The sequence below is a fragment of the Lagopus leucura genome, unplaced genomic scaffold, assembly GCF_019238085.1.
Source record: "Lagopus leucura isolate 7727_CA_CO unplaced genomic scaffold, USGS_WTPT01 Super-Scaffold_1, whole genome shotgun sequence".
Lineage (NCBI taxonomy): Eukaryota > Metazoa > Chordata > Aves > Galliformes > Phasianidae > Lagopus > Lagopus leucura.
The window spans coordinates 20,280,593-20,307,771 of record NW_024962250.1 but is presented as its reverse complement, the minus strand read 5'-3'; the positions used below and the strand labels follow the sequence as shown (position 1 = coordinate 20,307,771).

General features: G+C 35.1%; 1 protein-coding gene across 1 annotated transcript in view; it reads right to left on the bottom strand.

Moving 5' to 3' along the window:
* Positions 1 to 9,966: 9,966 nt before the first annotated feature.
* Positions 9,967 to 27,179, bottom strand: part of TTC6 (tetratricopeptide repeat domain 6) — a 52,308-nt gene continuing 35,095 nt past the window's right edge. Inside the window, exons 19-33 of the mRNA XM_042862875.1 lie at positions 26,712 to 26,862; positions 25,407 to 25,489; positions 24,867 to 24,943; positions 23,912 to 24,072; positions 22,667 to 22,801; positions 21,300 to 21,449; positions 20,941 to 21,081; positions 19,704 to 19,817; positions 19,153 to 19,272; positions 18,064 to 18,137; positions 16,547 to 16,757; positions 14,814 to 14,966; positions 14,447 to 14,617; positions 12,366 to 12,591; positions 9,967 to 10,907 (exon numbers count right to left, since the gene is read on the bottom strand). Coding sequence (XP_042718809.1) covers positions 10,771 to 10,907; positions 12,366 to 12,591; positions 14,447 to 14,617; positions 14,814 to 14,966; positions 16,547 to 16,757; positions 18,064 to 18,137; positions 19,153 to 19,272; positions 19,704 to 19,817; positions 20,941 to 21,081; positions 21,300 to 21,449; positions 22,667 to 22,801; positions 23,912 to 24,072; positions 24,867 to 24,943; positions 25,407 to 25,489; positions 26,712 to 26,862 — 2,104 coding nt within the window. The 3' untranslated portion in view covers positions 9,967 to 10,770. The remainder of the gene's footprint in view (positions 10,908 to 12,365; positions 12,592 to 14,446; positions 14,618 to 14,813; positions 14,967 to 16,546; positions 16,758 to 18,063; positions 18,138 to 19,152; positions 19,273 to 19,703; positions 19,818 to 20,940; positions 21,082 to 21,299; positions 21,450 to 22,666; positions 22,802 to 23,911; positions 24,073 to 24,866; positions 24,944 to 25,406; positions 25,490 to 26,711; positions 26,863 to 27,179) is intronic.

The window sequence follows — 27,179 nt, the reverse complement described above, 5'->3', positions numbered from 1 at the left end:
CAAGTCTACACTTTCAAGAATCTTCCAATCTACTCTGTGGTAACTCTGTCTTTCCACTGAAAATCACCCTCCTATGTTAGCAGAATTGTCAGAGATCATACACATTAATTTCACATATTTCAAAAAGTCAATTAGGTATTGTAAGAGAAATACATTTCTTAGTATTTTGTGAAAGCCATTCACACGTTGAAGTGTGTATGGGCATGGAACTTCTGAAAGCACACTTTTTTCTGTTATATAGGCATTAAATATTAAGTAGTTCTTACTGAAGTGATGGACAGAAAATATTCTCAGAAACTTCAGAAAGAAGACTCGATGCTGACCTGATTTGTGGAATTATGTTAAACATCTAGTGACAATTGCCATGTTATTTGATCAGTTATTTTGCAAGCAACCTAAAATAAGCTTATTTTTTCTGCTTTAAGTCCTCTTTTTTTCTTTTTCTTTTTAATTATCTATGAACAATTTGTAGTTCCTTGAAAAAATGAACATTTGGGAAATAAAAACATTTACAAAAATTGCTGCAGGGGTATCTTGGGCATGAATTTCTGTGCTAGTGATTGTGAAGAGTGAGACCACCTAGAAATGGTTATGTTATATTAACTCAAGTGAGCGAAAAGCAAACAGTAAGAAGAATGGCAGAGACAAAGTCAATTAATTCAAATAAATCTCCAGTACCCAACATCTGCTTATGGGAGGAAGTCAAATCACTGGCAATCATCAAAGCACTGTTCATTCTGGCCCTTGCAAAACCTACAGCACCCAAAAGGAATCTCCCAGCCTTGATCAGTTACTCAGGACAAGAACACCACTCATAAAATTCATGTCTCTTAAATGGCTTTGAAAACCTTACCCTGGACAATTGCTATACAAAATGCATAAAATGCAAAGAGCTGCACATAAAAATGATAATGACTTATTTTATTCTACAGGAAAGGTTAAAATACGACCTCTCATGGAACATAACATCATTCTCAAAACTGTTATTTGATTAAAGGACTACTTAACATTGTCTGCATCCAATTTAGCAGCAGTGTCAGAGCAGATCCCAGGAACTCTGTGCAGTTCAGTGCTGAGAGCTCTTGGAGTGCTGGGAAGCACAGTGTGTGAGGTCGGCATCAGGTGCCCGAGGTCAGCCGGGGGTTCTAAAACCAGCCACCTCACCTCTCAGGTGGGGGCTTCCAAAGCTTCTGGTTCTTCATGCTGTTCCTTTACAATTGCTGGTCCAAGGGTTTACCAAAGCAAGTGGTAACCAGTATGTCTGGTTTTCCACATCTGGTGTTCTGCTTTCATTTATTTTGCTGTTTCCCCAGGCTTCACTTCACTTAAAAAAAAAAACCATGCATTTACCATTGTGGTACTAAAGACAATTGGGCTCCTTTTAACTCTTTTTGGTACAATCATAGAAATGCATTATTTCCACACTATAAATCTTATTAAATTATGGCACAAGGAAAATGACGGGTAAACACCAACTTTCAGTGCAACCTACAGTATGAAATAGGCTTGGTGGTCTTTGCAATCATCATTTATGTGCATAATGATCTTAGATTTTCATCAATTTAAACAAAAATAACTTCCACCAAGGAAACAAAAGCCATACAAAAACTTTAAATTGTTCATTGCGAAGTCCTAATCAGATCTCAATATGAACTGCAGCTGAAATTAAGCATGCAAAATTCAATTAAGAAGGAAAATAGCCATGCTATATTCTGAAGTATTTTTTCTAATGTTCATAAATAAAAATATTTTCATTACCATAAAAATGTAATGGGTTTATCTCAACTTAATTAGTTTGTTTTTATTCTTTTATGGATATTTCTCCCTATGAAGTGAGATTCCCACTGTTTGATTTGTTTCTGTCACTATGTCTTTTCTTTTACTTTTTTCTCCAGAAAGCTAATGAAAGAATTTTTTTTGCCTCACCACAATTTCTTATCTTTCTTAGCTTACAGTTTTGTTTATGCTTGTAGTTTTAGACCAAAATCTGCCTCAAAAGTCCAGAGAAACAAAATATGAGGATGAAAGGAAAAAAAAACTATGAGCTTTCCGAAACTTCACACTTCCTACTTTAGTTTCTTTCACCATGGCTACATTCTGCTGCAGAGAAACAAAATGCACAGAGAAAAACAAAAATGGTAAGAACACAGAATTTTAAAAATCACTAAAAGATTGCAAAGCATACAAAAAACATTCAGAAAACAGTCGGTAAATGTAAGTCTTCTGTTACTGACTGGAAATATAGCACAAGAAAAATCTCAAGTCTGGTTTAAATTTTCAAAATGTAGTATCCTCACATTGACTGGGAGGAGAACTAGACTTTTTTGGTTTTAGAGAAAGTAAAATGAATCTGAAATCTTTATATGGTTCAGAGAGGAAGTGTAAGTCCCCTTTGGAACTAATACTCCAGATGAAATTTCATTTTTGGTAGACTAAGATTTTTCTTTTGGGCTAATTAAAAATGTTATCAACTCAATTATACTCCTTTCAACCTTATTAGTAAAGCAAATACAGCTTTTCAAAAAAATAAAAGCACTGTTTTGAAGCAAAAGTCAAAGCACTTTATTCTGTAAATATCAAAATAGAAAGTCAGTGGGATGTTTTATTTCAACCAGCTTCCATCTAAACAAGAATACTGAGACAGGAACACACTTGCAAAGAATGTCTGAGTTGTGATAGAAAAAACTTTCTGTCAAAGAACCCTAGTCATTCAGTCTTTCAACAAATGTTAAAGTAGCATCACTGATTTTCAGATTTATTTACATTAACATGCAGATAGTTCTTAACTGGAATATTTTAGAGTGCTGGAATATATATACATCACTTTCAAAAATGAGAAATAACCTTCTGACACATTTGGGTATTTTTGAAAAATTTATTTAAATCTGAACATCACATTTTGAATTACCCTCGTTTCCTTCTCTCTCAGGGAACATACAGAAAATAGTCATTTTAAGCTCAACTGTTTAATTTTGTAATTATATTTTGCTTAAAGAAAAAATGTTTTGGGAAATCCTGGCCACTGTGCTCCAGAACAGAAGGCAGGAAAGCTCCACCATTCATGTTGGACTGTGTTTTGTAATTTCCTGCTCGACAACACAAAGTCACATCAGTCGCAGGACTAATGGATCATTAGGGAATGATTAGGATACCAGCACAGTTGGCTCTGCTCTACTGTTGGCTTTCTTGTGTGTTCTAAACAAGTAATCCATCTGTTGTTACTTTCCAGAAGTTAAAGGAGAAACTAATAACCGGAACTTGAGAGCTATGCTATCCATGTGCCCTCCAACTGGACTGAGCTGGCAGCTCTGCAAGTCATCCTCATTCCTGGCAACTGATGGAAGATACTGCCAGCATTTCTAGAACAGTGAGCTCTGTTCATCTATCCAAGTCCAGCTCTCATTTCTGCAGATTACCTCAGTACTTTTGAATGCTGTAAGAGGATGCTACCTTACAGAAAACCTTTGCTGTAGCATAATGAATATCAGATAAATCAGCACAGAACAGCAAAGCAGGAAAAAAAGAAGATGCGTGTGCATCCATTACAACCAAGTTGCAAGAAGAAGCAACCTCCTGCAGCTGAACAGGCACGATTACCTCACTGACCTGTATATCTCACAATGCATACATACTGTTCACAAAAAATTTTCTTCCTTTTCATTCTGCTGGTCTGTCCAGCCTCACAGTAGGGGCAGTCTTGTTTCAGACAGTCACATTAATGCACTTATTAACATGCACACCAGCCTTTGTACCCCAGCATTTCTGCACAGAGCCTGCAAAATTTTATCAGAGGAATGTTACCACCTCAAGATGACACTCCGCTGGGGTTCCTTCCTTGGCATTCACTTGCCTTTCTGAAGATAAGAGGTATACTGTCTCCAGCAATAGGAATAAGTCCTCTGTGCATCTCTTCTATTTGGGGCAGAATCTTTGAATTGCCACACCTTGCTGTGCCATGCCAGAAGGACTTCTGTTTACCAAATTCATGAATTAAGAGCACTTCTGCAAATGGGCCAGCAGTGGACAGCAGTTCTTCTAGAATGCACTGTTAAATATTTCATGGAGAAGGACTGCTAAAGAAGTGCTAAGGCCTTCCGTTGTGAATGCACTTCCACTGTTACAGCTCAACACTGCAGACGCTCACACTCCCAAAACCCATGTAATAATATAGCAGCAAGAAGAGCAAAAAACAGTTTGCCAGAAATTGTGAGTTATAACTTGGGCATTAAAAGCTGATTGTAACCACTAGAAGCCTTCAGGTGCCATGGGGATGTCTGCGAGGCTGCACAGTTTCATCTCTGACTAGCGGCAACCACTTCCTTATCTTAGTACACCAGCTACACCAGGACCTGCAGACCATTTAAGCCTTTAGAAGATAGTACCAGCTGTTCTCTACATCTGCAGCCAAGGGTAGCCTCTCCTTATCAGAAAAAGGGCTGCTTGTTTGCTTTTCCACAGACCCAGTCCTCTTACACAAAACATTGCAAAACCAGAACCCCATCCTGTGACTGAGAGCAATAGCTGAAGAAGGATTTATTGCATAAATACTGCACAGTCATAGCCACATTGCTTGGGATGATTAATTTATCATGGGATTTATATCTCCAAAAAGCCGATTCTCAGTCTTCTACCCTTTTCTATACTCACATCCTACTTACTGTTGTTCTGTTGTTGCTTTCTAGATGCACATACCAAATGTCTCACATGTATGTTTTAACACCTGAAAATTGGCAATATCCCCTGATACAGAAATAACACTCTATTACTTAATGAGATTAAGCAAGGCAGCAAGTTTACGGCACTGTTAGAAAATAAAATGTACTTTCTCCCCACAAGCTCATGAAAACAACCAGGAGGGAAGGCTAGCATATTAGATAATGCTACTACTAGAAAAAAAGGCTAATGGCTCTTGAGCTGATTAGCTCCCTATTGATATTACCTTAGCACATTGGTTCTACTTGATACTCAGCATAGTATCTAAAGAGCTAAACTTCAATGATGCAGATTTTCTTTCTTCATGGCTTCCGAATAACGCTAATCAGAGTTAAAACACTATTTGGAGGGCCCAAAAATAGGTGAAAATTACTTACCTAAAGACAACTGATTATTTAAAGACACACATAAACATTTCTCATTAAAACCCAGCTTACAGTTGCTAACTGTACAGACTGGCTTTCTTAGATTCGTCAACATGTTAACTGGGGCCAAGCAAAAGCCTTACTAAACACACAAATAAGATACTATTCCCACTTTTTAAGTAAGTGAAAATGTGCCTTAGTTGAACTTTTTTAGTTCTCATGATAGAGACTGGCTGTGAAGACTATGTAGACTCCTTCCATTGTAATTAATATTCCACACTGGCTGTCAATAGTTTTATGAAATAAAGCACTGGAGGAATACATTACAGATTTCATTTTGCAAACAATAAATTAGAATTTATCTCACAATGAACAAGCAGATCAGAAAGGGCAATGCTATAAACACAAAGCTTAGAAGAATCTGTATGAAAGGACTCTGATATGAAGTCTGGGAAAATGCAACCATGTGACCTACATCAAGTCTGCTTACTATACGGACTTTCAAAATAAGAAACATCACCATGAAAAATAATTTTCTAAAAGCTTTATGACTCATTGTACCACTGTTGTTTTCAGTTAGTGCTCTCCCAAAGGCAGTTTCATTGCCCGGTGTGCACAAAGAGACACTGATTTATTGCAAATTTGCACAAGTTTTAGTTTTAGATCATCTCCCACAGTGATAGCACAAACTAAGATTTTCACAGTGCTTTTTAATCAGTTAATAAACTTTCATCTCCTGATCACTTCTCCAGTACAGCTTCCAGCCAGTCTGTTAAAGACAGGGCTCTTCTCTCTACCTGCAGACCAGCTATGCATTCTAATTAATTGCATGTTGTCTCAAGAAGCTTCTGTCTCCAAAGACAAGCTTAGTCATAGCATTGCTGTTAAGGATCCCTCTAGTTAACCACGTTCTCAATTACAAGGATGATCATTTCAACCTGGAAAAAGGTAAATACTTGCTATATTTAAGGATACACATATAAATACTCTTAATAAGCTCTTCTTTGACTGACAACGTTAGGATAGAAGATCACTGGAAAAGGGTCTGTGACTAGGCATATGTATGAAGGATACACAGAATAGCTCCAACATTCGTTGCCACCTAGTATTTTTGAGGAAAAGGGATCTCTAAGAGTAGCAGAACCCCACTTCGCCATGTCTAATACAAGCTTTTCATCAGTTTATACCAGACTTCTCTTTTTAGCAAGACTAGAGTTAAATCCAGCACATGATGACATCCTTTACACTACAGTAGCCTGCCTGGGAAGCTACTCTCAAGTAATATGGCATATGCATTTCTAGCACATTTTTTGCCCTGCAGACTTTGTGCATTATCTCCCCATGTGAACAAAGTCAGTAAACAGTATGCTTAAGAGATTGCAAAATGAAGTTGCACACGCTACTTGATAAAACTATTTTGCGCAATATAAACTTGCTTACGCACTGTAGATTTACATCTGGGAAGTTGTAAATAAGCTGTTTGCCACACTGCTGTTAAACTTGTCTGTTGCATTGTTGTTTTTGTTTGTTGGTTGGTTTGGTTGGGCTTCGTTTTTGTTTTTCTCTCAGGGAGAAGGCGCTTCATTTTCACTTTCTGCAAATGAAACATTGTGCCAATCTTGAGAATGGAAAAAAAAAAAAAAAAGAGAAAGAGAGAGAGAGAAACAGTCTCACAAAGGTCACTTTTCCCTTTGCAACAAAACTAAATTACAGACTTCATACAGCAAATAAAAAGTGGCATACAATCTAAAGCAACCTGCTGTAAAATATAACAGCTGGGAGCAGTTAAAAGCTTCCACGCTCTTTCCCTTTCTTTTCTGAATGCCTCATTTTGTAGAAATGTGCCTCAAAATTGGAGAGAAAAAAACAGCACACAAATGGAGCTGTTATTCAAGACTTGTGCTGTTTACTGCTTGCATTACTCTATATGCCTGCATGCAAGCATGCACACATGTAAATATGTTTAGTCTCTAAGTATTATATTATTATAATACATAACTAACACAGAATATTAACAATGTCTATTACTTAAAATCTTGCAAGGTATTTTATTGTAAAATAATTGTATATAGCATATCAAAAAGGAAGTAAGAAAACAGTACTGTCAATTAAGCAGTAGACCCTAGCACACACCAATCAGTTATACAGTAATCCCTCCTCAGAACAAGGAGCAGCAGATGCCAGTGTTACTGATCTGTCCTGGTTCTCCCACTCCCAGCAAAGTTCTCCTACTTGAGATTACAGGCTGCCATCTGCTGGCACTCTCACATAAATTCTTCTTTTGAAAAAAGGTTTCTTAACACATTGCCTTTTTTGCACTGTTTCTTTCAGAGCACATAGGATCACAGAAAGGCTTGGGTTGAAAGCAATCTTGAAGCCCACCCAGCCCCAACCCGTGCCATGTGCAGGGCTGCTCCTCACGAGCTCGGGCTGCCGCCCATGGCCCCATCCAGCCTGGCCTTCAGCATCTCCAGGTATGGGGCACCCACAGCTTCCGGGCACCTGTGCCAGGGCCTCAGCACTCTGAGTGAAAAATTTTCTCTTAACATCTAATCTTAAGACATTTTCCCTTCTGCTATCACTATTAGACTGTGTAAAAACACCACAATTTCACTGATACTACAGCAAAACTAGTTTAGCAAAGTAGAGCTCTGTTGGATCACAGGTAGTGCAGTCCTTAACAGTAAAGCATAACACATACAAATGCAATACAAAAGCAAGAGAGATGTTCCATTCCTTATGTATTATGCCCTTCATTACATAAATCTGATCTAGCAGTGCACATCCCTGTTCATGGCAGGGAGATGGAAAAGATTACTTTTATGTGTCCCTTCCAAGTAAGGATTCTACAGTTAAATGGATTTGTTTGGGGTAAAATAAGAAATACAGAAAAAAAATTAAGCTCCACTGAAAATACTGTAAACACAGGAAGAACTACTACCACTATATAACAACAGACAAGAGCTTCTCTTAAAATGAGTTTGGAAAGCAAATTTGCTTTGGTAGTACCAAGTATTAAAAATCACTGGATCTATTACTAGCAGTGGAAGAAATCTCAGACTTTAGTAACCATCCCACTTTGAATTGGGCAAAGTCTAGGCTGCAGCAATCCTAGTGCCTTCCAACATAGAAGTTCAAGTGTTACTGTACAGCCTGCAAAATACAATTGTAATTTAGTGGAAAGAAGACTTCAGAATCACTATTATCCTTGTTAGCAACTTTATTTTAAAAAACAAGGAAGTACTATTACACAAAACACTTCCACTGAAAGTATTAGAAAGTATTTATATTATAAAGAAAATTATAAAGAAAACTTAGAAGAACTATTTGAAGAAAAGAGACAGTAATTTATTTTTCAAAGAAATCATGTTGTTTGTTGTTGTTTTTTAACCATGCAACCTGAACCCTTCTTGTTATATTGTGCAAATATATTCTTCATCCACAGCATCTTTCACAAGCATCTAGCATGCTCCCTAAGTTGTGAATGAGTGTGATGCTAAATTATGAAATCAGAAATACACTGGGTCACCACTGAGCATGAAAAACTCTGAAGAAAAAAAAAAAACCAAACCTCCATGCAGCCAGAGAATTACACAATTTTTCACTTTTTAAGAATTGGAAATACCATCCAGAATATAAAATTATTACAAGCAGAAGAGAAAACAATAACCCGTGTCATTTAAGTTATTCTCTCAATAGTGAGTCATAATGGATTGTCCTTGGTTTCATGTTTTAAATGTGAAGATAAAAATCTTATAAATGCCCATTTATGTCTGACATTCAAGAGGAGTTAAGCTAAAGAAAATCAGCTCTGAATACCACAAGAAAAGGATCTAAGGGAAAAGTTTGACCTCTCCATTCTGATTTAATTTTGATGATGTTCTATACACGATGAGGGCATTGCTATCTCACAACTCATCAGCAGGTAATTCATAAGGAGATCAAAGAAAAGAAAATGCCATAGAATCATGCATAATTTAATGATTTCATCAATAAACAATTCTTTAGATAATAAAGAGAACTGAGAGAAATGTGGAGAAAGAGAAAGGGAAAAGAGACCCCATTTTTGCATCACATTGAAACCACTTTGCAAGAAAAGTTTGGATTTGAGCACATATAGGAAATCAAGTAAATAGTTTCCTAGTTTGCATCAACAACCATGATAATCATGCACTTAAGTATAGATGCATGTAAATGTATACACTGTAAATTATACTTGATCTACTTGTGTAGGTTGCAATACTCCATGTTACAATACCAAACAGAAATAATGTATCATCATAGAACATCTATACCTGTTTTAATTTAGCTTATAAATGTCTGTTTTTAAAGAAAGACTAATCATGAATTAAGAAAAATTAAGTATAGAATACATGGGGATTCTTTTTTTCTTAACTTGTATGCATTTCGCTTCATCTATTCCAGTCAACCATAACGTAACAGATCTTACAAAGTACAAAGTCTCATCACTGTAGGTGTTAAGCACCAAAATAAGAGAGCAATCAAGGAGAGCAGGGATAGAGTCAAATGCTTCTCTGAATTAAGGCATTAGTTGTGATACTCAATTTCCAGTACTTTTGTTTTTTCAGCCTAAAATCATAAGTATGACAAGCATAGAAATGTTTATAATGTAATATGATATTACAAATGCAAAATTTAGCTGCCAGAACAAAGCTAAACTTCTTGTCTGTTATATTGGCTACACAATTACCACATAGGTATGAAGAACAGGGACTATACAAAAAGAGTGTAAAGCATTGTGTTAAGTACTCAGAAAACAAAATGTGATTTTTTTAATGACAAAAATCAGTGACATTTTTTACTTTCATCTCAACAATACAACTTAACAAAAATCACTTTTGGAGTGCGAAAAAAAAAAAAACATTCTTCACTTTTCTAAGGCTCCATCCTCCATCCTTCTCTATAGTATGCCAAAACTAGGGGGTTTAATTTAGCACGTGAGCAGAGCCTGACAGTTTTTTAATGTTGATCACATTGATTCATACTTATATCTCCATATCTATTGATTCTTATAAATTTAGAACAAAACCTATGGTCTATTACTCAGGCTTTTTATATGGCTCTTCAAAGCTGATACACTGTAATACATTTACACAGAAGAAAGTGATCTCAACTTTGCTTTCAGGATGAATTACACCTTCCTCTCAAATTCAGCTTCTTGGAGTAGTTCTCATGCACCACAACAGCATATGTTACACATTGTCTACTGCCAGTGGCAGGGGACAGGGAATATTATGAAGAGGTGTAGAAGGACAATAAAGTAAAAAGTGAGACCTAGTTAGCAGTTACCAGCATTTGATAGCCATCAACCTTAAAACTATTACTTCTTAGATGGTCCAGGCAACATACAACATGCACTGTAAGCATTTATACTGGTTGGTAGCATATCTCTCTCATCCTTCTGTCACCAGAATTTCAAGCTTTTTGTTTGTAATTACTACTACTTTCATTTACCAAACAATTAAATGTTTTTTCAACCATTAAGAAATAAAGAACAATTTATAACACGTAACAATTAAAATATGGCATTTTGTTCTCATAACTCTGGCTGAAACAAAGTAATTATAGTAGTTAGGAAAATACAATGTGTATAAAATATATTAAAATATTTCTTGCACACTGGACTTTTTAATTGAAGTGTGAGAAATGTGTAAATAGAACCAATGTCTTTTCACGTGTAGTCAGTCTGTTCTTGTATGCTGATTGCTTGCTTGTAGTCTTCTATAGCTTCTCTACTGAAACCCAATTTAGCACGAATATCAGCTTTAAGTCTGTACATCATGGCATCATTAGGCTGAATTGACAATGCTGTAAAAATCAGAAATAGAATGTTAGGTAAAGAGAATCACAGAATTGCAGAGGTTGGAAGGGACCTCAGAGATCACCAAGTCCAACCCCCCCTTGCTAATGCAGGCAAAGAAGCATTGTCAAAAAGTTTGTGTTCTGATTCTTCTCCAAGTATGTTTTCATAAGAGAAAACATTACCTGTGCTGATGTTCCATGAAAAGGTAGGCAATTTTGTCACAACACTTATTTCTTAGATTTTATTTTCTTTTTGATGAAATTTACACATCTCACCTTCAACACTGCCCTAACAGCAGAAACTATGCTGTCCTATGTAAAATGAGCAAAATCTTAAAGAGAAAATACTCTCACCATCCACATTTTACAACATGGCAAGCAACCCAATATCCTACTCAGTTTCTCTTTTATATAAGAAATACTTGGGAAATTGGTGGGAAGTTTCATCTGCTGTTTTAAATTCTGCTTTAGAGAGAAAATTAGTAGTCTAGTCAATTTTCATTATTAAAACACTATGGAATAGTCATTAAAGCCAAGATGTAATTATTATTAGTCACAAAAACCAAGATAATTTTGATAAGTCTTGCTGTAAAAATAGCTAATTTTTCAAAAAGAAAATCTACAACTTGGAGTTATTCTTTACAGAAAGTTCACTATTTGTGCAAACAAGTGTTGTCAAATTAAAGTCTATTACTAAATTTTGTTCCATAAAATTAATATAAACTAAATATAGCTTTGGTTTCCTGGAAGAAGTGGCCTGTGTGTCCAGAGTTGCTGGATCTCTGGTGAGTACCAAGGATAGCAGTAGCAAGGGAGTAATATGGTTCAGCTATTCTGAACCTAAACAAAATGTTTCTATTTCACAAAGATCAAGATAAAATCATAGAATTGAGTTGGAAGGGACCTTTAAGATTTAGTTCCAAACCCTTTGGTATAGGCGGGGACAGCTTCCTCTAGACAAGTTGCTCAAAGCCCCATCCAGCCTGGTCTTAATTCTTCCAAGGAGGCAGCATCCACAACCTCACTCAGTAATCTGTTCCAGTGTCTCACCACCCTCACAATAAACAATTTCTTCCTAATATCTAGTCTGAACCTACCCTCTTCCAGTTTAAAACTATTTCCCCTTGTCCTGTCACTACTTGACCTTATAAGTCCCTCCCCAGCCTTCCTGTAGGCCCCCTTCAGGTACTGGAATGCTGCCATAAGGTCCCCTGGGAGCCTTCTCTTCTCCAGTCTGAAGTTCTCTCAGTTTTTCCTTCTAACCCACATAATTCTTTATTTTTAAGATTGGAACAAAGTCTGAAATTAATCAGTCTTCCTCTTTCTAGTCACATCACAATATCACATCAAATTAGTTAGAAAGCATTAGCAAAAATACATACACAGTTGCTAAGTTATGAAATAAAACCAGGTTGCTTACCATAATTTCCAGTATGCTACTATACAGTAGGTAAAAAAGATTACCTGTTGAAATGTCTTTCTCAGCTAGCTCATACTGCTTTAATGCATTATAGAAGTTTGCCCTGTTAAAATACACCACTGCAGAGCATGGACAGAGGCAGACTGCCTTCTCAAAGTCTTCTTTTGCCTCTTCAAAATTTTTTAATATTGTATTTGTAACAGCACGATTCATGATAGCAGATTCATTTCTTGGTTCAAGATTTAGTACCTCTGAATAATAGCAATAAGCCTGTAAAAAACATGAATTGGAGATAAAATAGACTGAATAAACATTCCTCAAATTTTAACATTCTGTTTAGCATTATTTGCACATAGAAAAGAGGCACACACAGCATCCACATGGCCAGAACAGCTGGCCCTACCTGATGAAAGTGATATTTCACACCACAGTTGATGGTTGGACTGGATGCTCTTAGTGGTCTTTTCCAACCTTAATGATTCTATACAGCACTGAGCTCATCAAAATCTGGGAGAAAGAACTACGGAGGAGATAAATTTAATCTGATGGTGTCTGTCTTGTCAAGTAACCATAATGTACAATGAAGCCCTGTTTTCCTGAAAACGATTAAATACATGCATGCTAATGGGAAGTAGTGAATGAACTCCTTGTTTTGCTTTGCTTGTACACACAGCCTTTGGTTTACATATTTCAAACTGTCATATGGTCTACATATTACAAACTGTCTTTATCTCAACTCACAAATTTTCTCACTTCAACCCTTTCTCTTCCACATCACACTGGTAGGGACAGAGTGAATGGCTACATGGAGCTTAGCTGCCTACCAGAGTTAACCATATCATCCAATAGTCACCTAGACAGACTTCTGAAAAAGGAGCAGCTGGCTTCACTGAATTGTAAGTATAGCACAGAATAAATGAACCACACACTAGGAACAGTTTAGATTAACATACAAAGCAATTAATAGTCCAACTCCTTGTTTCTCCATAAAGAAACAGCTTCTGGGAGACAGAGTAAGGAATCACAGAACTATAGGAAAGATTAAACACAACCATTCCAAGACAAGTCTTGGTGAATGATTCCAGATGCAGATAAAAAGAGAGTACAAGATCACAGGAGAAGCCACACGCAGGACACTGGCCTTGTAGTCTTGTAGCCTTGTAGGAATTTATGATCCATGTTTGACTAATTCTATTGACCGAGCAACAGGGAGTCTAATTCAGAGAAACAAACAGGAACATTAAATTGCTTTCTGACATCATTGATTTCTTGTGCTGTATGAAGTACAATCTCAACTTCAAACCATATGCCAAGTCTGTACTACACATGATGAATTTCTCAACATGTGAATTACAGGCTGAAGTGTTTACAGATGCAATTCTAGTATGGGATTAATTCAAGTTGATCAGAAGTGCTGAAGCATCTTTACTGGTTCTGCATTCCTACAACTGCTGGACTATAATGTTCTAGTCAAAAGCCTGATTTTACCCATGAAATGTGATAAGCAGCATGACAGGAAGCCAAATGGAAAAAAAAAAAAAAAAAATCAGTGTAAGGGCCCTCCTCACAGAGAGAAAAACAAATGGTTCTTGCCTTCAAGTTTTGAATACTCTCAGGAGGAATTTGAATATTTTCTCTGTATTTGGAAGATGCATACTGTATTTTAGCAGAATTAGGTTATTTAAAGTTCTTAAGTTACTGTACTTACAGATGTAAGATCTGACTTAAGATCTTAAGATCTGACTTCTTTTAATTTTCCTCCTAATGGTATTATGGTGAATCTGGGCAAGTTATTTAACACACAGCAATTAGGCTTGAGGGAGCTTACTTAACATCAGTGAGATTTTGGTACCATGCTCCATTACAAATTTTTGTAATGAGTATCTTAACTGTCATGAATCTCAATTCATATCAATGCTGCAATAAATAGTAGTAGGGCAATTACTTATTACTAATTACTACAGTGAAATTAATGTCCTGTTAGAGGATCACAAAAAAACAATGTAAAAAAGTGTCAAGTTAAGCATATTAGAAGACATTAATAAATACTGTAGGTACAAAGATAAGTCAAATAAAAAGTTCTCTAAGACAGCATAGAGACAGTATAAATTTTCTGAAGACTTACCTGTGAAAACTGATGATTATGGAAGTAGATATTTGCTGCACAGAAATAAGCTAATGCATAGGTGGGGTCAACAGAAATTGCCTGTTGATAGTCCTTCATGGCACAGGACAAATGCCCCATTAACTGATTGATGACACCCCGATTTGTTAGCAGTGGAGCAGTAGTAGTGAGCTAGAAGGAGATAGCAGAGGCATCCTTATTCAGGGAAAATTTACACTTATGTAGTAACTGTCATTTTTCAAAAATGCATTTATTTGAAGTAGAAGAGCACTTTCTAATCCAAATCATCAATTGTTCAATGTACAGTATTGGCTGGCCTCATAGAAATAGGTTAATCTTAGTAAAACCACTGTAGTCTAATAGCTACCTTTAATGCAGCATTTATGTCTTGAAGCGCAGAAAAAACTTCACCCATTTGAAGAGACACTGAAGCTCGTCCTTCATATGCAGCATTGCATTTTGAATCAATAGCAATGACAATTGTTAACTGGTTCCAAGCACTCTGGAGCTTTCCAATGGCCTAAAATGAATTGCAATATGCCCACAATAAGAAATCTACAAAGTATCAAAAACCCTACTAATGGTCCAACTTAACAAAACTACAGTAGAATATGGAAGCATGCTTATATTTACTAAATTGTAAAAAAAAAAAAATATATATTACAAGGCTTTGTTAATTGTGCAATAATCATTGACTTTATAACTATGCTATATATCAACCATACATGTTTTTTTTTTTTTTCTTAAATCATAGATTAACCAAATAGTTGAGGCTATTCCTAACTCCTTGCTGAAAACAGGGATGGAGATTTCACAGCCTGTGTGTAATTACTCTCAGCTTTAGCTCATCCTCACAGTAAAAATAATAATGATAATCTGACTTTTCAGTTGAATTTACTCTATTTTAGTTACTGCCCTTTTATTTCTGTCCTATCACTAGACACCATTAAGAAAACCTGGCTCCTCTTTCCTCTGTGCTCCTCCATTATGTATTTTTATACATTGATAAAATATCCTCCTTATACTTCCAGATTTCCCTTTCCCTGTGGCAATAATACAGACTAATTGTAAAGGTGGAAAGCTAAATATCTAGTTCCCCACATCAAAATACTCACACACATGTATGTTTAAGTCCTAAGGGTATGATCAGGCTGAAGAAAAGGCATTTAGTGAGATTTAGGCCTCTTGAAATTAAGCACCTGCCATTACGTGAACTTTCTGGATTTCCTCCTGCCTCTGAGAGATCTAATTTCTAACTATGTGGCCCCTCCAAGTTTTTTCTCACACTATTTCACAGACCACTGTGATAGCAGTGTACTAATACTGTACTAGTAAATCTGTAAGGTAAAGGAAATTTTTGACACTTGCGCCAAACGATCTGACCCAAGCCACTGACATTAGTCCCTCAGCTACATTGGTAAAAATAACTCCCAGCAAGATTCATGACAGTTCAAGACATTTCAGATAAGTGGATATAATAAATCAGAGTATGTAAATCATAGCAATTAGACACAGAAGAAGGAAAACTGTCAAGTCATATTTTATATCCCTTTGCTAATATAGAATTACATTTTCTATGTAGTTAAGTATTTTTCAGCGACCACAAGCTCTTTTCCAAGGGATATTGTTAGCTTTGCTAACACTATTATAGATAATTGGAACAGATAAGATTGTTTTACACCGATTTCCTTTTTTTGCCACTTAAATCTGTAAACAGCTCATACACACAAAATATACAAGTTCTTAATGTTCATTTATTAGATAATCAAATATGCAAGTCAAACGTAAGGTTACTTGCTATTTCATTAAGAACAGATAAACAAGATGACTGGGTACAAGTGTGATCTACCCACTGATTTAAAAAGAAAACACACTACAATCTGTCTTAAGTATACAGATTGTTCTATATTTTGCATTTTGCATGGAAAGGATTGCCAGTCTGGTGCCTGGCAACCCTGCCCATGGCAGGGAGTTTGAACTACATGATATTTAAGGTCCCCTTCAACATAAGCCATTCTATGATTCTATAGAAATACACACATAATATTAATTTTTATGTTAGATTATACATCATATTTACAATGAATTTTGATGTGTTACCTGCAAGTTGTACCCCAAGCAAATTCTGGCTTTCATACACATTGGATTCAGGTGAATTGCTTTCAAGAAATCTTTCTGTGCTTGTTCAAGATCAGCCTCATGTCCTTTTTTCATATATGAATTTCCTCGTCCAATATAGGCTTCCACAGAAATGGGTTCTAGTCTGAGAACCTGATTAAATGATCTCACAGCGTCTTCAAACTCATTAAGTCTAAAAAAAAGATTAATATTAACTCTGTTTAATGCTTACAAAATTTATAAACAAGACTGCCGTAATGCCTTCAAGAAGTAGTTCAGCTCCGACTGAGAATACTCTATTTCTTAACTTTGCTTTCTATATGTGCACCTTGATGGTTATTATAAACAGAAGACAGTCAAACATCAGTTTAAATTCCTTGACCTGAAGAAGAAAGCAGCAAAACTCATTCAACTTCTGCTGGGCAAAGATTTCAACTTTTCATCGTTTGTCCTGAGCAGAGTCTAGTACAGACTTCATCTGAGTCATTCACACTATCCAAATCTCATGACCAAACATACTTTTGGCATTCTGCTCAGGCAGAGGTTTTCAGTCATAAATCATCTACATCTAAGATTATCTGACATCCCTCATATCAATTCTTAAAATTATCCAAACTATGTTAAAACAGCAGGGCAAAAAAGAGCCAATATTCAGCCAATTCTAGTTTTAGGAGTAGGCCAAATGTGGAATTCCATCCTTAAACAATATTTTATATATCTGGAGAGTATTCCAAGTAGAAACAGAATTCCAGAAATACCTGACATGTCAATGAGTGCTGGTAGGTGCCTTTACATACAAAGCAAAAATTTCAACATGTCAAAATAAATAAGCATTTCACTGAGACAAAATTGAAAGATGTTCTTTGATTATAAGCTACCTGTTTTGAATCTACCTGAAGAACAGCCTGACAAAAAAGGAAAGATTATAAACAAAGATAACAAAGAAACAAAAGGATAAAGACTAAATGTTGTGGATTTTCTTCCAAGTAGAACAACTTGCAAAAACAAACTTTTAAAAGTTTATAATACATGAGTTGCCAGTGAATCTTTTTGGTAGCTATATATACATAAACACAAACAAATCATTTTTTAGAAGCAGGACTCAGCATTGTGTTAATTCAGAATCATTCAGACACTGAAAGATGGAGCCAGCAGTGCTTTAACTACAAGCACAGTAACACAAGAAGTTTTAATGCTACAAACCTGAACATGTCCACTTCCAGAGTACCTCAGAAGAAATAAGGTTATACAGTGATAGATGACACAGTAACCTTAGGGAAAAAAAAAAATTGACTAATAGGTAGAGAATCATTAAAATTCCCTTTTTACCCTAGGTGATATTTGTGTGAAATGGGAATGACTGACTCCTCGTGTCACTACAATAAGCAGTCCTCTCTACCACTTTTCCTTCTCTCCGTTGTCAGTGCCCTCAATATGAAAAAAGTAAATTCTAGGAATTATTACATTTTTCCACTCTGCACAAAAATTACATATCTTACCGATAATGGCAGGTTCCAATAGCTTGAAAGATCTGGCTATCACCTGGACTAAGCAGCACTGCTTCTTTCAAGTCCTGAAATAAACAGATCCAAAATGAGAATTTACTTTGTTTCACTCACAGTTCTACACCTCCACAGGAAAAGGGAGATAACTTCTGATGTTGGTGCATATCAGAAGTACTGCATAAGTTAATTGTTTTCATATTTTATGGCCCGTGCTCTGATAGAATGAAACCTCTGACGTTACATGATATCACAGTATTTCTCACAAAGCTGGAAGTACTACCTCCAGGGGGAGGGAAAAAAGCTTCCCAGAGGGATATTGTTTTTAATAAAAATGATAGCTATTCTTAAAGACAAATACTGAAAGTATGTTTTGCTACATGCAATTTCAACAGAACTCTTTTAGTAAAAAAAATTATTTAATTACTACTTTTTTCAAGTTACAGTAAACCAAATTCATATTTGTATTAGAACTCTACTCACAATGTTCTAGTGAAGGACATCCTATAAATTATTATTAATCACTGTTCCAGGGCTTTTAACTTTCCCTTTTTACTAACACTCAAAGCATTATCAAAACGCCTGTGGCTTTCATACTCATAGAATCATTAACACTGGAAAAGCCCTCTAAAATCTAGTATTGTCATCCCCCTACCACCTACATAGCCCACTAAGCCAGTTTCCAATTGTAGTTTCCTTAGTACTCACCGCTTAGTGAGTTCAATTGCACAATTGAACTATAATGTACTCAATTGTAAGAACCATAAAAGTGATTTAAAAATCAAATGCAATCATTTCAGTTAGGATATAAGGAAGCACTTCAGGACTTTTTAACAGGAAAGAAATCAGTAGGCAGTAGGAGTGGTTTAGCTGTATAAAATTGTAAAATGGCTAGGACTGCCTTATATTTGCATATTCACTGCCTAGTTTGGTATTAGATGCTATGCAAATTAAATAAGGAAACCTTAACTATTTTAGAAATACTAAATCTGGCAAATTTATCTCTATGTAACCAAGGGCTCATAATTAAGAGAAACTCTAGATTTGCTCTGCACAAAGAAGGATTCATTTGCTTATTTATTTTACCTCACAGGCATTAGCGTAATCACCAAGTTCCATGTAGAGTAGTCCACGATTGATGAACACTTTTAAAACTATTTCCTTATGCTCCTCATGCAGAAGAAAAATTCCGTAATCTTTCAAAGCCTGTGTAAAATGTTTTTTTTTAAACAACTGTTTATTCAGAGAGATATATACATTGCCTTCCATAATTACATAGATATCCAAACCCAGAGTACAAAATTAAAGATAATATAGATATATTAAACAGACTTCATTAAAAATCATTTTGTTATTTCAATTTTTTTTTTTTTTTTTTTCAAACTCAAATTCATAGTGGCTTCTACTACTAAAATTTTTGTCTATATTCTTATTTTTAATATTATAAATGCATTATTCTTGATCTATTATTGAAATAAGGTATTTTTAAAACTATTTTCAAATACATTTTATTTTTACTGAAAAGACTAAGCACTACTTGCATTAACTGAATTTTTCTTTTAATTTTGTGAAATAGTGTTATGACTAGGTATTAACATCAAAGTGATCATGTGATGTTGTAAAATTGTGTATTGTACCTTTCTGAAATTCTTTATTTGATGATAACAGATTGCTCTGTTATAATATGCCAAAATGCAGGTATTGTCAAGGACAATAGTTTTTGAAAGATCCTCAATTGCAGCTTTAAATGTCTGGAAATGAAAAAAACATCAAGTACAAATTATAATTCACAGCATCATATATTCTTCCTGAAATAATAGCATTTTGTAGAATTTGATTTCATAGTTTTCCATTCTTATTTCTTCATCAGTACTGGAAGGTATCATTTCACTAAAAATGAGTTTATGTAAAGGGAATGCTTCTTCAGAAGCTCTATATGGACAGTCAGGACATCCAAATCTTTTTTACTGATTGCTTAGAAAATTTTCATATGTTGCAACACATAATCAACCTTTAATTTTTCTGGTTTATGTTTTAACCCAAAAAGTATATATCATGTCTATTATTAAGTGAGAATCTATGCCGTAGAACTTCAGAATAGAACATGCAGATAGATGCCCAGTAGCTTGCTCAATTCATCATTAAAACTATACAGATCAGAGTGGCTTCAGGCAAGAAAGCAACATAATCATTAGGTTCCATTAGTAACACTGGTTTCCAAAGTTTTACCATTATTTTACTATTATGAAGTGATAAGATATGAGGGCTGGCTGCTCCAAAAGTAATGCCTCCTATCTGTTTCCATGAAAATTACAATAGTGTTATAGTGTTCTCTGTAGCTATTTGATAAAAAAAATTCTCATTTACAAAACACTTTTTTCCCCCCAGCATAATCACCACCATTAGCTGTGCATTTTTGCCAGCATTGTACAAGAGTTTGCATGCCACACTCACAGAAGTCTGCCTGCCTGGACATAGGTTGTCTTTCATACAAACATTGCCACTGCTGAAACATACCACCCACTGCCTCACTGCACACACATCCACTCTTTCGTCTCATCAGCAAGAACTGATGAATGTCAACAAATGCAATTTTTTTTCCACATGGAAGTATTTAATTCCATGCCTTTGCTTCATGCACACTTCCATGTCAGACATCATTGTGTCAGAGTGCCCCTCTGCTGCCACCTGTCACATAGCAATAACAAGTGATGGAATACTGGCAGAGGGTTCAACCTCTACTGCCATACCACCAATAGCTATCTCTGTTGTTGTGGGCCACCATAATAAAATAGGAAGGATTACTTTCAGCGTGGCCCTCATACACTGAGCTCTAAGGGAGAAAGCAACAGTACAGCAACAAGAGATACCTACCTTATTTTGATACTTCAGTATTCCTCGGTAAAAATAAGCTTTTACACTGTTGGGATGAATTTTGATTGCTTCATTACAATTCATAATTGCCTTAGAATATCTGCCTTTACTTCCATAGTAAGCAGCACGACCCATATATGCCTATAGAATTGAAGACAGAATAATGCTAAAAGGAAAAAAAAGCTGCTTATTTAAGACAAGGGTTAAATAAAAAAAATAAAAAAGCTTTATAAAAATATCCATCATTGTGCTTGCTGGCAGATTACAAGGCAACATACCCATAAATGCAGAACCAGTCATACTCTGAACCCATCCTAACATGCCTCAAGGAAACAAACCATCAGGAGTTTTTATATTACCTGGAAATGTGATGGACAAAGTTCAAGTGTATGATTGAAGTCTTGGATGCACCTTGCTTGTCCGAGTTGCATTCGACACAGCCCTCGTTGATAAAAAGCATCAGGGTAACTTGAATGTAGTCTGATAGCCATACTAAAAGCATCACAGGCCTAAAAAAAAATTACATATCATCTGACTTAAACAGTTGGTTTGTACAGCTGAAACCATAGGCTGCCAGTTAACTGATTCATTTTTACAGGAAGATTATATTCCAAATGCATAAATAATTTATATGTGTATCCACTTCCTTATTGTTTTTGCCCACTGCAACTTAAAACGCCCTAATAGCACAATCACAACAACAGGGAGGTACAATCTAACTCATTTTATGATCTTCAGTGAACCTTAAAAAGCATATGGTCTTCTGTCTGTAAAACCTGAAATTGTGCAGTTATGACAGTGGTTGATGTGAAACTCCTTCATAATTCATCCAGGCATTTTTTCCTTCCACATTGCTCATTACACAGTCATGGGCTTTTCCAGGATCTACAGCTATAATATTAGATGTGCAATGGCATAGTTAACTTCATCAGTTGTCTGGATTATCTGGTGTGGTAACATATGACAACTTTGAAAGCCTTCTACCAAAAGAATGTCACTTTGACTTACCACAACTCAGATCAGAGGCAGACACGGAAAAACATTGTGCCCTGTGAAAATTTGATGTTTCAAATGATTCTAGTTACAGTCTTGAGCCTTTGGTAAATTAGCTACTGACACATATTTACTAAAATATCAACATAGAAAACATTTTCAAGAACCCGCCCTAAGCCTGCCACAGAGCTCACAGGTAGACTTTAATGCTTTTAATGTTTTTTTCAAGAAGACTAGTTTTTTTTTTTTTTCAATACCTCTAATGTGTGGTATTGATTTTATTGAAAAATGTTTATTATTACTATTTGTTTTGTTAAATATCATATGTAAGTTAAGTGCCAAATAGAACCATCTAGGGGGTGTTTTGAGCTACAGTAATACAAAAAACAGTTAAAATACAAATTCCATAATTAATAGAATAATCTAGGATTTCCTTTGTCTAAGTTGAGTACTTATTAACAAAGCCACTAATTGCTACATGAGTATTTATAAGATCTGTGAAAGTATTGATAAGAAAGAAATTAGTGCCACTTTTTAATGATATCAGAATATGAATTATTTTCATACATTAAAAATCAGAACATTAACACTGAAAAATGATTCACAAACTCACAAGACAATCTAATGTACATCATAAGTTATAAAGAATTGTTAAGGCAGTTAAGGCTGTTGGAAATACTGAAGTTACAGGCACTGGAGCCAAACAAGTCAAATATATATAACGAGTACCAACCTCTAATAAATTTATTTGTTCCATATAACACAGGCCCATGAGATAATACATTTCTGCAGCTTCAAATGTAGGAGGAAGGATTTTTTCTGAGGTCATCAGCAGATTTATAGCTTGTTTAAAACTTCCCACAGCATCCTACAATACAGGGAATTTTAAGAATTTTAAAGTACTTGAGTGAAATTTTTAAATGTTTTAGTCTTTGAAACATAAATGCAAAAATGACAAGTACAAAGTTCCTTAATGCTGGAGCAGCATAGCCTGATGTCTGGTCATTTACTCATATTAGAAGAATTGTCTAATTCCTGTCCAGCAGTGAGGCCCCCTCCCTGGTACTAATACTCTGAGGAATCAGGGTAGGACTCTAATACACATCTCTTAACTGTGACAGCTGAAAGCTGGATCAGATGGCACTAACAATTGCCATCTTTCACTTAGCATTCTTTCAAAGACAGTGGAAATAATATTGCTCCATTATGATTTGAGACTAACAGAACACAAAAGCTTAACAAAAAAAAGTTGAATGTGTCAAGATATTTCAATTGATACAAGCACAGAGGAGTACAGTCTTCGCATAGAGTATACCTAACATTCATTTAAAGAAATGCACAAACAAAACCTAAAATGAAACAGAAGGACCATGCAGGTCAAATACACAACTCAATATATAGGTAGATTCAAGTCACTCTTGATCTACCTGTTGCTTGCTGCTTTTATTTAAGGAAACAAGACTCTGTACATTCTGCATAAATAAATAGGACTGTACAAAAAGAAATTGCATATCCATAATGCTGATTTCAACAATTCTGCAGGCTTCAAGCATTAGCTAACTACATGAGCCAGAGAAGTGACAGTATTAGTTAAATCCTATGACATGTAAGTATTTAAGAAGTTGAAAAATACTTGCAATGTTATATATTCACTACATATACATTAATGAAATATTTGTACAGTAATTAGAATAAGAACACTAGATATTATAGTTATTTCACAAAAAAGAAAAATTGTTACATGTAGTTATAGAATAAGGTCAGTTGATTAACAAAAATGTTAATTTATTTTAACAAAAATGTTTTAAAATTCAAATTGCCTAAATTACGCAGAATTGCTGTTATTGAAAAGTTTTACACAGGTCTTCTTGAATTTTAGCAGTAAGGTGCACCAAAGATTTATCAAATATCAAATACTAAAAGAATTAAGAAAAAACATTGTCCTGCTTGGCATAGGCGTATAACAAATCTTTCTAACCTCTATTTTCTCAGCTTTCATTTGCATTTTTCCTAAGAGGACAAACACTGAAGGCTCAGGTTGAGTTGTAGCAGCTTCACGTAAGCATTCTATGGCTTTACTGTGATTTTGACAAAATGACTGTATGAGTGCTTGCTGAACAGGCTGAACCTGAAAGGACACTGGAAGAAAACCATCACAGAAAATTATAATCTTTTACTTCAACATGTGTTTTCCAGTATAAAATCTCTTTAAATTACATGCGAATTTCAGAATATTGTTAAAATAGTTTGTTTCAAAAAGACTAACAAAATTCCATATAAAAATCTCAGGCTGAACAATTATTAATAAGCAGCTCAACATCCACAAACCCTCCTCTCTCCGTATCTAGGAAGTCTGTGCTACGTTGAAGTATCACCACACACTTGCATCGTTTCTGTATTATTATACTCTGCACCCACAGTTTGTCCCTACCAGAGACAGATCATTCATCTTTAGCAGAATAGGTATTGATATAGATTCCTAAATAACTGTAAGGATGCACTGGACACTGACATTTTATGCTCATCACGTAAAAAGGAACTTCTATACTGCAACATTTTTACTGTTCAAATGCATTGCAAAGGCTTAATCCTGGAGCTATGTAGTATTCTTTAGGAAGGACAGTAAAGAAGTACAGTACAGAATCCTTACTCAGTATTCCTTTTAAAGCAGAAGTCACCAAAATTGAAAGGAAAAAAAAAGCACCAAAAAACCCACCACACAAACTCAAGAAAGAACAACACCACAAGAACTCAAAAGAAAGAAATTCTGAAATCACAGGAGGTAATCAGGAAATAATGTGCATATCAAGTTATCATATTTTAGCTGATTCATGATAACTAACCTATTAGAGCGCTTGAACATTTTTTTTTAAACATAAAATCATAATTCCTTGATTAGAGATCACACAACAACACAAGCAAATTGACATTACCTTCATTCATTTTTGCAAGTTGATGAATACATAAACTTGCCAGCTCATATTTCTTCAACTCCAACAAATACTGTCCCCTGTAAGGAAATATTTGTTGGATGCAATTAGCAAAGTTCTTCCCAGGTATTTCTGTCAAAATGCAAATGCTGCTGCAATTTATGTTCTTTTATAGAAAGAGAGAAAAAAAATGAAAAACAATGCATTTCAATAAAAGCATTTGAATTTTTTCCTTTTTATGACCATCAGAAGTATATATTCAATTTTATTTTTTTCCTCTAACATAAAAGCACCAAGAAACAATATGCTTAATTCTTTGCAGATTGTAGGAATTACAGAACTACATTTCCTTTGAGATTATATTAACAGGATGACATTATACAGATAAAGTTTCTAAGGTTTGAAAATGTCATTAAAATACATTTTTTTAAACCTATTGAGAGCAGGATTCAAAGCACACGAAGCATCTACCAAAATATTTCCAATGGGAAATGCTGTTAAGGATAAGGTACATGTGAAGACTTCCACTAAACACTTTCCTACCTTAGTATCTGCAGTTCTGACTTATCTGGATAAAGATGAATTACTCGATTTATGTCTTTCACAGCATGTGATAAATTATGAATCTGTAATTTAAAACAAAAAACTCTACTGTTTAGCTGGTATTATGAACACAACTTGGAGACAATTATTTCTGTAAATGTGGTCCTACAGGTCATAGTACCCACGTAATAACAACAACTCATGAGGGATATGCCTTCTAAAGTAAGGGCTCAACGCTTTTTAATTAAAAGGTCTGCCACCTACAGATTTCCATACTCTCCCACACAGCAGACTTGAACAGCAGACATTTTCTTTACTTTTCCAAAATCCAAATAAGATTCTGGACTACTGGGAAGAAGAGTAGATAATGAGATCCACATGCACATATTTCCTGATTGATTTTAAATGCAAATCATTACAGCAATGATTTGTCAAGATTGTGTCTGTGGTCCCATTCACTGTTTTTCAGAAGGGGAGGAGAAATGGCAGGAATCATTGCAGAAAAGATCCCAAGGACTAATCTATCCAGATGGCTGGGTGCCTGCTGGAGCTGCCATCAAATAGTATTGCTGAAATTCACATACTAATCTTAATTTAGCTACGCTACATATTTCAAAAAACTAGAAGCAACCTGAGCATTAGTAGAAGACATTCTATGTGAACTATGAGACAAGTTCTTAAAGTCAGTATCATATCTTTAAATTTTATTTTTTAATAAGAGTCCATCCAAGTGAATTGATGAGTTAAAAGTAGTTTTCTTTAGACAAATAAAGTGAACAGTGTTAAATAACCCTCAAAACACTTAAATGAGAAATAATTATTTCCATCTTTCCAATGACAGTCCACAGAAATTAGGTCACACTATGTTTCTCATGCTCCTGAGAAGTTCACAAAAAACAACTGCTAGCTGAAGCTGTTACAGATGTAAAATATATTAATGGGAAATTACAACGGCTCCCAGTTTCCTGAAAAACAAAAGTTCTCAGGAACCCTAGGTCCAGAAAAAAGTGTTTCAATTTAATTTATTTCAAGTATATTTTATTAAAGCTCTGACTAGATGAACACTGATATAGAAGAAAATTGAATGAAAATTGAAATATTTTATGTTGTTGCATCACATGCCAAGTTTGTTTTACAGTATTTGAAATGTATGTAATTCTATTATAGTGATGAGGACTACTTGAAGTGTATACCTATAAACAAGTTATAACGATGCAACATCAAGTTGTAAATATTAAAATACTTGCAACAACACCAAATATAGAGCTGTATAAGTGACAATCAAAAACTAAAGGGGAGTATTACCTTGTGATATGCTTGTGCTCTACATAAGTAGGCTTGAACATTGAGAGGATCAATTTTTATAGCATTTGTAAACTGCCGAATTGCTTCATAGTATTGATCCAGATGCAACAGCAGTATCAAACCAGTATTTAAGTAAGCAAAGATGATAGAGCTAAAAAAAAAAAAAAATTTCTCTTTTGTTATTTCATTAAATACATAACTGTATAAACTCTGCAACAGGCTTAATTTGCTTTTATGAAATTTACAACATATTGTGATCACACTGAGCAAACTAATATTAATTTCCAGCTGAGGAGTTAGCTTCTATGCACAGAATAGATTAACAATAGACCTAGATGGTAATTCACATATTCTGAATACACCAAGGAACACTGAACTCTCCAACATAAAAGCATAAAAGTTTACTTATAAAAGACTCCAACAAAACATACACATCTCCCATTTAGCCTGCTCCTTTACTTCTTTGGC